General features: G+C 42.6%; 1 protein-coding gene across 2 annotated transcripts in view; it reads left to right on the top strand.

Annotated features, from left to right (window-relative positions):
• Positions 1 to 1,453: 1,453 nt before the first annotated feature.
• Positions 1,454 to 12,856, top strand: part of MTMR12 (myotubularin related protein 12) — a 61,123-nt gene continuing 49,720 nt past the window's right edge. The window contains exon 1 of one of the 2 annotated variants that reach the window (XM_042860211.2): positions 1,454 to 1,728. In XM_042860211.2, the coding sequence (XP_042716145.1) occupies positions 1,498 to 1,728 (231 nt within the window). In that variant the 5' untranslated portion in view covers positions 1,454 to 1,497. The remainder of the gene's footprint in view (positions 1,729 to 12,856) is intronic. The other variant, XM_005303842.5, reaches the window with a different exon arrangement.

Below are 12,856 nucleotides of genomic sequence, written 5' to 3'. Positions count from 1 at the left end.
TCTTCTCCCTTATCTGACTTGTGACTTCAGCACAGAAAGCAATTATTTCTCTTCTGTCATTCAGGGCGTTAACATGTTAAACTCTATTGGGAGGATGAGCAGAGTTATTGTTATGCTGCAAGATGTTAATGAGATGAGTGTGATGAACAGATGACTGTGAGTCCATGTGTCCCGTGTGTTTCCACTTAGGATATTCCAATTGTCCCCAAAACCAATAGGGTCCTGTTCACTGATGCCTAGAACATTCCCTGAAATGTTGGAAATGATCAGATGCAGAGTTCAAAGGTTACCATGGAACATATATACATACAGAGAAACACCATTGAGTTGATAAGCCTTGCAAGTTCGACCAACAAATTTTGTCAGAGAGTTAACCTCGCTCCAAAGTTATCTAGAAAAGAAGATGAAAATATCTGGGACGTGTTAAGAATGAAGCCAGAGCATCTGCCAGGTGCAATGGTAGGAACACGAAAAAGGAGCTGACTGAAAGAATCCTTCCATCAAACAATACTTGGAGAGGGAAAAGGTGGGAAACCTTATGGGATTTGCTAACAGAGGACATGCAAAATGCAGCCTAGGATCGACAGGGATGGCAGAGCCTAATTTGTGCCCTAAGCGAGGTCTGAGACGACTGATGCAGGAAGGATTATTCTAAATGACAGAATTGGCATTTGTTAAAGAATTGGCTTGCTGCTTAGCGAAGTGCTGGAAGAGCTCAGCTCTTGTGGGCTTGCTGCTCTCATGTCTACACACTGCAGTAAAAGACCTGTGGCTGACCTGGGTCAGCTGACAGCCTGTGGGGCTATAAAATTGCAGTGTGAACATTAGCGCTTGCGCTGGAGCTGCAGAATCCCGAACATGCTACAAGTTTATATCCCCGCAGCCCGAGCCCCGCGCTGCCGGTCTATTCTGGTAGTGTAGACAACCGTGGTTAACACTCTCTGCCCTCCATGCTAGAGCAGATTTGCATTTTGGGTGTTTTATTTCATGTTACAAACAAACCCGCCAAACCTGCACTGGCCCGAGCCTGGCACTGGCACGTCTCTTGCGAGTGGGGGAGGCTGCGGAAACTCTCCTCATTGGAGAAGAAGGGTTAGTGGGGTACAAACTGAACAATAACCATTAGTCACAGCAACACACAGACCGACCACTTCCAGGAGCGACGCCCAACTCCACCTCAGGAGCGGCGCGACTAGCCCAGAGCAGGCAACTCCATCGGCCAATCAGCGGAGCGCTCAAGGAAGCTCCACTGATTTGTCGGCTGAAGCTATGTCCGTCTTGTTGTTCAAACGAGGCCGGCGCTAGGATCCAGTAGTGAACTCCGGCCTCTCCCCATGTTAGCCAATCCGAGCAGGGGATCTGGCTGTTAAGGCGGGGCTAACTTTGATTGACAGCGAGCAGGGTCCAACAGTGAAGCGGGACGCTGTGAGGCGGTTTCCAAGAAAGGGCCGGCGTTGAGGGCGGGAGAGGTGATGTCGGGCTGGGGCGGGAGCCGCCATGGGAGGGGTTAACTACGTGACCCGGAGGCGGGCGGCGCTGCAGCCGGAGGAGCCTGACGAGGAGTCTTGGGAGGAGCTGGTGCCGCCGCCGCCGTCGTGCCCGCTGGCTGGCACCGCCGCTGGGAGCTGGGGCGGGCGGGAAGCGCCCGGAGCCATGTTGGGGAAAGGGGCCGGCGGCAGCGGGGCCAAGCCCGCCAAGCCTTCCTTCGTGTCCTACGTCAGCCCGGAGGTGAGGGGGGCGGGCAGGCTGGGAGAGAATGGGGGTTTGGGGGGTGGGGGAGTCGGGTGTGGCGCAGGGCACTGGCTGGGCGGGGGCCAGGCGCGGGCGAGCTGGGGCGGAGTAGAGGCCCGGGAGCTGGGCGGGGGGGCTGCACGTGGGGACCGGGAGCGTTGGAGGGAAGGTGGGGCTGGGGGCTGGCTGGCTATCTGCGGGAGGGCTCAGCTGGGCTCGAGCTAGCTTGCTAAAAATAGCATGTGGCTGTTGCTGCTTCGGTGTCCCAGGCCCAGGAGGGCCGTTGGGCTTGGGAGTCGGAGGGCGGCGGCACCGATCACGTTGCTACTTTTAGCGTGTTAGCCGGGCCAGGAGGCTCGCTCCCGGCTGCAGAGTAGACCTACCGGTGATGGGCTCAGGCGCCGCGGAGCTTTTGGTGCTGAGTCTTGGGGCAGTGAGGTGCTTGGTGGTGGTGGAGCTGTGCCAAGTGGAATCGGATACTGTGAGATGTGCCTTTATCTGTATTGTGACAGGCAGCTTAGCCATACCAGAGTTGGCCGACACACAGGCACAGGGTCTCAGGACCAATCTGAACTTTGCCCAAACTACTGCACTCCCACATCTGCAAACAGATGTGAGAACAGTCAGAGCTGCACTCCTGTCTCCCAAAACCAGAGTGTAAAGGGGCATCAGCATGCAACTCGCACACTCAAGTAGTTGTTAGATACTGTAACATCTACAGTTAGGTACTGTAACATCAGCATGTCTTTTGTAACCTGAACAAGACAGGCGACTAGTTTGTCCACTAGACCGTTTGGAGAGGATAATGATACTGGTCTACTTGTGCAAGCCAAACTGCAAAAGAAATTACAGTTGATAGATACTTGAACTTGCCCTTGAGGCCAACACTGTACTGGTTATTCTTGTTTTTCAGTTTCATTCAACTCCAGTACTAATTGTATGTTTAACAATTTCTATTTCAAACTTTGTTTTAGAGTTCTGAAGACCTAAATTATAGCTCATATAAACTAAAAATCCACTGTCATAGTTGACCAAATACTTACAACTAGTATTGGAGAATGTACAATTCTGGTTCCGTAAAGATAAGTTCTACTTTCAGAACAAGGGGAAGCATTTTACGAAAATTAATGCTGCTAGATAAGATAACCTGACCAACAAAATGTGTTTAGCCTTCAGTGTCTGATACTTTAGTGTGTTAATTCAAACTCTTTTTAAGCTAAATTTTTAAACTTTTCTGTGGTGTAATTGATCAGGTAATATAAACCAAATGTCAAGCTCAAGATGAACGTATACAATCAACTTGTAAAATGGCATATTTCCATTTTCTATTCCATTCTTATTATACATTCTAGTATTTTCTTTTGCTTTTAATTGCTGCTCTGTATCGAACAAACTTTTTCTTTGAGCTGAACACAGTGAGGCCTGGGTTTTTCTCCTGAGCAGTTAGTTACTTTAGAAATTGTATATGTGCAAATGCTTCAAATTGTTTCTTCCAATGTACTTTAAATTTAGTGTAGATAGATGAAGGGTAATCTGTTACTGTTTTGCCCAATTGCCCAGCTTTAAATCAATTTGAATTTGATTAACCTAAATAGTGTCGTCAATAGCATATTTTGTCACCTCACTGTTTATTTGTCTTCCAGATAATTAACAAATATATCCTCATTGGTCCTAGCACAGACCCTTGGGTATACCACTATTCAACCACTTTATTATATTAAAAATTAGCCTCCCTTGCTTTTAGTTTTGTCTCCTTAATCAATGTCTAAATCATGACAGAATTTTGGCTTTTTTTTTTTCGATACCTAGTTTTCTTAGTAGTCTCTTCAAAGGACAAATAATTTATTTTTATCCACTGTCTTGTCAACTCAAAGTGATAGGAAGATATGCATTTTTTTTAAAGAAGCCTCGCTAATCTCAACATATAATATCTTGATCTGTTTTACAGTGCTACGTGTATTTTGTCAGATAATCTGATGGATTTGGAAGTAAAACAGAGTAGTCTAATTCCTCTGGTATTTTAAGAGACACAGTGTCTGGTTGACTTTACCAAATTACCTGTTTCTTCTAGCAGCTCAATCACTTCATTTGTAAGCTACTTGTTAGGTGACTATTGTTCAGTCCTAAAGACCTACTACAATTTGTTTGACACTGTCTGTCTGTAAAATAGATACTTCATTATTGTCTTTCCTGTTGAAGACCTATATGAATGATTAATATACTTCCTGGATCATGTAAATCAGTGTTTCTCAATCTTTTTGATACCAGGGACTAGCTTGCTGCCTTCCTAAACTGTGTCAGGGAGATTTCAGGGACCGGTCGTTGAGAAACACTGATCTAGACTAAATCCATACATGGAGTTAGACTTCATGACCTGAATATGTTGTTCTAGGAATTATTTGTCTGTGGTAGTGTTCAGGGTCTGCTAGGTGCTTTTTCAAATATACAAGAAGAGAAGGTGTCTCCCCTGAGGATTTGATTGAGGTGCAGGTAAGAGTTTCACTTGCACGATGAGGCATTATGACACAGTTTTCAACACTGAAGGACATTTGATGAAAATAGCTAAAGTGAGGAAAAATGGGCGGTGAAGGAAGTTACAGAAGTTGCTATAAACAAAGCCAGATCATTCATTCCAATTTCTTTGTATCACTCCACTAGTGTAAAGATTCTGGGAACCAGGTGGATTTGGCCAGCTGGGAGTTCTCCTTTCATAAAGATAATCCTTTGGTGTCGTACAGTTGTTGTGCTGCCTGACAACCACCGTTCTTGTAGCTTCCAACCAGAGGAAAGGGAAATGATTAGGAAACGTATGTCCTCTCTTTCTGGCTGCCAGAATGGCTGCTTACGACTGTGCGCTGCTTTGTATTGATTAGAGCAGCCTTGATGTTATGAAGAATGCAGCAGCCACAGTGATGGTACAAAGCTGACTTTGACCAGGCTCCCAGCTTGTTTGGCCCCACAAATGGTCTAATCTTGGTTAATATCTGGTGACCACTGACAGTTTTTAACTTCACATTTTATTCAGTTTATTTTAAGTTTAAACTGTCATTTAGGGTTCTCTTAGTAGTTTGGAATATTAAAACAAAAGGGAAAATAAAATCTTGTTCATGTTACCCTTCAACTGAGGATTTTCATGGTCAGATTTTATTCCTGTTGCCATTTGTTAAAATAGATGAGAACTACTGCTATTCCCAGAATCTCTGGAAAAGCTGAGCTTTGAGTCTGACTAAATATAGCCCAGTCATCCTTTGCTAGGTGGGAGCAAAGGTTGATCAATTGTCAGTTAATGTCAACAATCTAAGATCTGGTCCTTGATGACACACAGCCAATTCTGTTTGGGACGGAAAACTCTCCGGAAGCATGGATGAATAGAAGTGTGCAAAATTCAATGTCTTGACACCTCCGATCCTAGAATAGGTATATTTGTCTATTGAAACTATAATAAAGAACAGAATTATCAGACACACAGATGAACATGATTTGAAGAAGAAGAGTTAACATGGCTTTTGTAAAGGGAAATCATGCCTTACCAATCTATTAGAATTCTTGGGAGGAGGGGGTGTCAACAAACATGTGGACAAGGGTAATCCAGTGGATATAGTGTACTTAGCCTTTCAAAAAGTCTTTGAGAAGATCCCTCACAAAAGGCACTTAAGCAAAGCAAGCAGTCATGCGGTAAGAGGGAAGGTCCTCTCATGGATCGGTAACTGATTAAAAGACAGAAAACAAAGCATAGGAATAAGTGGCTTTCAGAATGGAGAAAGGAAAGTAGTGGTGTCCCCCAGGGATCTGTACTGGGACCAGTGCCATTCAACATATTCATAAATGATCTGGAAAAAGGGGTAAACAGGTGGCAAAATTTTTGGATGATACAAAATTACTCAAGATAATTATGTACAAAGCAGGCTGTGAAGACTTACAAATGGAGCTCCCAAAACCGGGTTACTGGGCAACAAAATGGCGGATGAAATTCAATATTGATAAATGCAATGTAATCTGCATTGGAAAACATAACCCAAACTATATATACAAAATGATGGAATCTAATTTAGCTGTTACCACTCAAGAAAGAGATCTTGGAGCCATTGTGAATAGTTCTCTGAAAACATCACTCAGCGTGCAATGTCAGTCAAAAAAGCAAACAATGTTAGGACCCATTAGGTAAGGGATAGATGATAAGACCAAAAATATCAGATTGCCTCTATATAAATCCATGGTATGCCCACACCTTGAATACTGCATACAGTTCTGGTCACCCCATCTTTAAAAAAAAAAAAAAAAAAAAAAAAAAAAAATTAGAATTGAAAAAGAAACAGAGGCAATAAAATGATTAGGAGTATGGAACAGCTTCTGTGTGAAGAGTGATTAAAAAGCCTTAGACTTTTCAGCTTGGAAGAGAGACAACTAAGAGGGGTTATGATATTCTATAGAATCGTGGAGAAAGTGAATAAAGAAGTGTTTATTTACTCCTTCATATAATGCAAGGACCATGGATGACTCAATGAAATTAATAAGCAGCAGGGAACAAACACAGGGATATACTGCTTCACAAACACACAGTCAACCTGTGTAAATTGTTGGCAGGTGATTTTTGTGAAGGCCAAAACTATAACAGGGTTAAAAAAAGAACTAGATAAGTTAATGAAGGATTGGTCCATCAATGACTATTGGCCAGAATGGTCAGGGATACAACTCTATGCTCTGAGCATTCCTAGCCTGTGTTTTCCAGAAGCTGGGAATGGGCAATGAGGGATGGATCTCTAGATGATTGTCTGTTCTATTCATTCCCTCTGAAGCTTCTGGGATTGGCCACTGTCAGAAGACAGGATACTGCTCTAGATGGACCACTGATCTGACCCAGTATGGCCGTTCTTATGTTTATGTTCTTACTGTAAGTGTAGATTCATTTGAAGCTTTTTTCCTGCAGTTATATATTTCACATCTCTCCCCCCCACCCCAAAAAGCAAATACAGTACAGTGTTAAACGTAAACTACTAAAAAATAAAGGGAAAGTTTATTTAAAAAAAAAAAGTTTTGACATGGTAAGGAAACTGTTTCTGTGTTTTTAATTTAAATTAAGATGGTTTAAAGCAGCATTTTTCTTCTGCATATTAAAGTTTCAAAGCTATATTAAGTCAATGTTCAGTTGTAAACTTTTGAAAGGACAACCATAACGTTTTCTTTAGAGTTATAATTTCAGAGTTACGAATGACCTCCATTCCTGAGGTGTTTGTAACTCTGAGGTTCTACTGTACATCCATTTTTCTCTCATTGTTTCAGGTGTTTGAGATATTAAATCACTACTGGCTAACAACCCAAATCCTATTTTTCTTAAAGTGGAACTTCAGTTACAAACCCACTGTCAGTTCAAAGCCAAAGGTATTAATCTTTAAAATTAGTTTAAATTGCTTCTCATCACAAGTCAACATGCTTTTACCATGTTATCCCTTATGCATAAAATGTCCTCTAAATCTGATTTTTGCCAAGACTCCATCCTCTCTCATATCACTCCTAAAAACCTCACTCACTTTTGGGACACTTAGATTGTAATAAATGGAAAAACTGCAAGTTAGCCCTTTTCTCTAGGCCACCCAATAAATCCTGTCTTTTAGATTAGTCCTTTCTTTGTGAAATTTGTACTTTATAACAGCATCAAGGACATTGGTGACTTTGGACAAGTGTCATCCCTAATCTAACTGGGAGCCATGAATGTTCCTCTGCAATAGGGTGGATTGATTTAAATCCGTTTTAATCATGTTTTGCATTTGTACTTTAGTTATTTTTCTAAAGAGAGGTTGATTTTTTTCATTATTTGGCAGCTGTTAAAATATGTTGCTTGCAACTAAATATACCCTTTACACTAAATTTGGTTTTACTTTTTTTGAACCAGGAGGACATGCTATATCTATACACATTTACTGAAGCAATTACTTAGCTTAAGTTTATTCAGATTTCTTATTTTTACATTTTTATAGTAGGAAATGGTGAATGATGCATTTCTTGTTTACTTTTTTGTACTTGTAATTTGTGTCAAGCTCTATCTAGTTGGATGGAAATGTAGGTTCACTTTAAAATTCACAAACAGCATTTTCATTTTTTTAAATTAAATTACCTTAAGCATACTGGATATATTAGGAAAAAATTAGCAAAATTTACCCAAACGTTATTTGGATTTAGAACTGATTTTGTTAAACAAAGAAAGCATTGTCTATAGTGTAATGAATTGAATTCACTATTTTTGGTCACCATGTCCTTCAAGATTTTAGAACTAGTAAATCTCATCCTCTCACATCTAGTTTTTATTCATAGATTGGAAGTATAAACAAGCTTTCCTGCTTTTTTTAACTCCCAGTCGGTTCCTTAACTTTGAATGAACTAGTCACTGAAGTGAAGTAATTGAATAAATTGAAAGGAAGAAAATATTCTCTCTGCACCTGTGGAAGAGGCTATGGCTATGAAATGCTGATTTTAGTATGCGAACAAACTCTGGTGTGATGGGTTGGATCACAGAAACCCCCTGGGAGCTGCCACCTAATGTGCCAAGACTACCTCTGCTCCTATTTTCCCTGCCAGCTCAGGACTCCAGCACCCTGTCTTGCTGAGCCAGACACTCCCATCTTCTCCAGCACAGACCCAGAGTCTGAATTACTTGCCCCAAAGCTGCAGGTTTACCTGAAAACAGCTCACAGAAGTGTGCTTGTCTTTAGCACTCAGATGCCCAACTCCCAATGGGGTCTAAACCCAAATAAATCCGTTTTACCCTGTATAAAGCTTATGCAGGGTAAACTCATAAATTGTTCGCCCTCTATAACACTGATAAAGAGAGATGCACAGTTGTTTGCTCCCCCGGGTATTAATACATACTCTGAGTTAATTACTAAGTAAAAAGTGATTTTATTAAATACAGAAAGTAGGATTTAAGTGGTTCCAACTAGTAACAGACAGAACAAAGTAAGTCACCAAGCAAAATAAAATAAAATACACAAATCTGTGTCTAATCAAACTGAATGCAGATGAGATCCTCACCAGTTCCGGAATGCTCCCTTTTACAGACTAATCTCCTTTTAGCCTGGGTCCAGCAATCACTCACACCCACTGTAATTACTGTCCTTTGTTCCAGTTTCCTTCAAGTATCCTGGGGGATGGAGAGGCTCCTTCTTTAGCCAACTGAAGACCCCATGGAGGGGTCTCTATTGGGTTTAAATAGACTTTCTCTTGTGGGTGGAGACCCCCCTCCTCACTCCTATGCAAATCCAGCCCCGAGATGGAGTTCTGGAGTCACCTGGGCAAGTCACATGTCCATGCATGACTCTCAGTCTTTACAGGCAGAAGCCATTGTCCACATATCTTGTATGTCTCCAGGAAGACTTTTTATGTGGATTGGAGCATTCCAAGATGCATTGTTCCCCAAGTGCTTCCTGATCAGGTACTTAACCTTGCGAATTCCTTCCTAAAGAAGCTGACCAAATGCCTCACAAAGCTTACTTAGAAATCAAGCAAGTATACAGCCAATATTCTTAACCTCAAGTACAAAATGATAGATGTGTACAAATAGGATGAATAGATATAGTAGACCATAACCTTTACAGAGAGATGTTACAAGGCACAGGGAGCACAAAACATATTCCAGTTATGTCATATTCCCATAAAACCTTATGGGAGGTACCGTCATAAATGCTGATTTTAGTATTTGAACAAACTCTGGTTCCAAGTGCTTAGCTAGTGACTTCCATCAGTTCAGTAGTTTGACTTTCTTTAAAACTTAGCAGCAAACATGTACCGTTCTAATTTTTGTTTTTTATTTAATGATTTTAATAATTATAATACAGTTAGGCCTTAATATAAGTTGTCCATTTCAAATTTTATTTTTGATATAAAAATCATCAATTTTTATCCATCCTGCTGAGCAGTATTGGGAGGGAAAGGAATCCTAGTCTCATCCATAGGAAAAGGTCTGTGTCCCTCATGGAATATTGATGGAAGTTGAAGTATAGGAGGAAAGCTGTATTCCAGATATTATGACCTTGGCTTCTAGGGCTTTGGAGCTGTGCTGTGGCTCTGCTCCAGCTCCAGGCAAAAACCTCCAGCTCCATTGCTCCGGGCTCTGCTCCAAAGCCCTGCTGGCTTCTACAATTCTGAGTCCACTTTTGGACTCTCTGCTGTACAGATGATTTTCATATATTTGTCAGGCCCCATCACAGCAAATCCATATCCTTATCAGTTATGGCGCTCCCTCTTATGCAATGTACATTTCTTTATGTTCAGTTGTCTACAGTGATGTCTCATGTAAGATATCTCAAAAGTCATCTGTCACTGCTCTGACAGGATAGGATGAGGGAAAGAAATATGGGCTGGAGCACTTACTATATGTGGAGATATACCTATCTCATAGAGCTGGAAGGGACCTTGAAAGGTCAAGTCCAGCCTCCTGCCTTCACTAGCAGGACCAAGTACTGATTTTTGCCCCAGATTCCTTAAGTGGCCCCCTCAAGGGTTGAACTCACAACCTTGGGTTTAGCAGGCCAATGCTTAAACCACTGAGCTATCCCTTCCTCTAATGTGTATTGGCATGGAGGTTGTTGCAGGAGGTTGAGAATGAGTTAGGGTTAGAAAAAGAGGAAACCGTTAAAAACTAGGTTAGTGTGGCTGGAGAGAAGAGTTAAAGAAGCAAGAAGAGCTAAATAACGATGCAGGAAAAGAGGAAAGGCTAAAAAGATGGAACAGACAAGAGAGATAGCTCAATGATTTAAGCATTGGCCTGCTAAACCCAGGGTTGTGAGTTCACTTCTTGAGGGAGCCACTTAGGGAGTCTGGGGCAAAATCAGTACTTGGTCCTGCTAGTGAAGGCAGGGGGTTGGACTTGATGACCCTTCTGGGTCCCTTCCAGTTCTATGAGATAGGTATTTAAGTGTTGTACACTTTACATTGCTTTAATGATCTTGCATGTACTATAGCATTAATTACAGATGAATGCTCATTCACTCCTAACACAACTCATTTTCATAGCTTTTGCAGTCTAGAATATCCACTGCCATGTACAAATAAGAAATTGTGGGAGTTTTGACAGCCCTTTTTTTTTTTTCATCTAAGGTACATGTTCAAAGCAGTCACATGCTTGAGTGCTTAATGGGTCTTAAGTGACCCAGTTAGACTTCTGGGTTTCCACCTTCTTGTTCAACAACTGAAGCATATGTTAGATCAATTATCTTTGTCCACTTCTCTTGAGTGAGAAGCTCCTAAAACTTCATGAAATATAAAATCTGTCTTTAGATGTGCTGAGACTTCCCTTTTTCCCACTCCTCACTCTGTCCAAACTCAATTGCCCTGTCTTGGATGACTTCACTTGATCCTCTATTTGTTCTTAGGACTTTTGTATTTTGGAGATGCTGATATTATGTAAGGGTTTTTCGGTCTGTTTTTTACTGCTTCCATCTTTCCTTCCTTCCTTCCTTCCTTCCTTCCTTCCTTCCTTCACATGTAATTCCTCATTCTGAATATATGAAGAATCTGGAACTGTGCCTGATATCTCATAGGTTGTTTATCTCTACATGGGCACACAAACACCCTCTCCAGGATAGCTGTGATCCTGTTTCAGAGAGGAAAACTGCATGTTTTTTCTGTGCTTATGACATGACATCATTGTCCATTTCCCTTTTGCTTTTTCCGGGTTCAGCCCAAAAGTTCTATGAATGAAATTCAAGTTGCCTTAAACTAAAGAATAGCCTATTGATCGTGAAGAAAATCATAACAGAAGCAAACATGTCTAGACTACTAAACACAGACAGCATATTATTGTGTGTTGTACAAGAGACAATGAAGACAGTCCCTGCCCAGATCTTGTAATCCATTATAGAATGCCAAAATAAAGTCTGATTACTTTTCATAGTAAAATCCTTTCTCATGCAGTTCAAAGCAACCTTTCTGTCAGGTCAGTATGCGGTCACATGTCCCCAGAGTGTTGAGAGTAACCAAAGACACTTTCTCTGCAAGGTTTGAATTTTAAAGTTAGTATCCGGTCTCCTGTATAACCTAACTAGGCCCTCCTCTGGACCAAACACATGCTACTAGGTCTTTCATTTTCTTTTAACCTCAAAACAATCTTAATGTTTTCCTGATTCACACCTATCTGAACATAACTCTCACCCTTCTGTAAGTCCCCATTTTCAATGGATCCTTTCCAATAAACATTTCTTCTCCAGAAGAAAATTACTGCTATACTTCAGGATCTTCCTGAATAATTGTTAAAGTTAAACTTAGCAAAGTTGTTTGGGGAATTCCACATTTTCAGGACCACTATTCTACCTAGTTTTTGTTTGTGACAAATGCATACAATTACTCATAGGCATAGTTTGACTTCTGTATTTGGGGGGGGGGGACAGGGTGTGGGGTGGGGGGATATGGGTGCAGGGGGTGGGACTTGGTGGGGTGGCTCTGGGTGGACGGGATGGGGATTCAGGTGTGAGGGGACTTGGCAGAGGGGTCTGGGTGCAGGGGTGGGGCTTGGCAAGAGGATTCGGGTGCAGGGAGGTTCTGGATGCAGGAGGTGGGTCTTGGTGGGGATTCAGGTGCAGGGGAGTTGTGTGTGTGGGAGGGGAGGATTCCAGGTTGGGGGGGGTGCTCTGCTGGGGTGGTCCAGATGCAGGGGGTGAGGCTTCGTGGGATGGGGATTCAGGTGCAGGGGGCTCTGTGTGTGTGTGTGTGTGTGTGGGGGGGGGGGTCTGGATGCAGGTGGGTTGGGCAGATGCCCTACAGTGACCCCCTCCCCCCCTGAGGCTGAGGAGTGATGGGGGCAGGAAGCGGGGTGCAGGGTGTGTGTGTGTGTGTGTTTCCTCCAGCCAGGGAGTTTCCTGTGGGTTGGCCCCAGCTGCTGTAGGGGAAGAGGAAGTCCCATTTCCCCCACCCCCTTAGCAGCTGAGCCAGGTTGAATTTCAATTCCCCCAGGATTAACTCACCTGGGTTGTACACTGCACAGATGCTTGGGAAGCAGCTCAGCTGCTGGTCTCTCTTTGGTCTCTGCTCTCCTGTCCTCGCCTCACACAGAAAACACCTGGCTGGTGTCACTGTTTTCCCAACCCCCCGAATGTTGCTCTGTGCCTGGGTGGGGGAGAGCAGAAACTGAAGGTAC

This window comes from Chrysemys picta, chromosome 6 (assembly GCF_011386835.1).
Source record: "Chrysemys picta bellii isolate R12L10 chromosome 6, ASM1138683v2, whole genome shotgun sequence".
Lineage (NCBI taxonomy): Eukaryota > Metazoa > Chordata > Testudines > Emydidae > Chrysemys > Chrysemys picta.
Note: the sequence above shows the minus strand (reverse complement) of the source record. Positions and strands in the feature narration are given on the sequence as shown.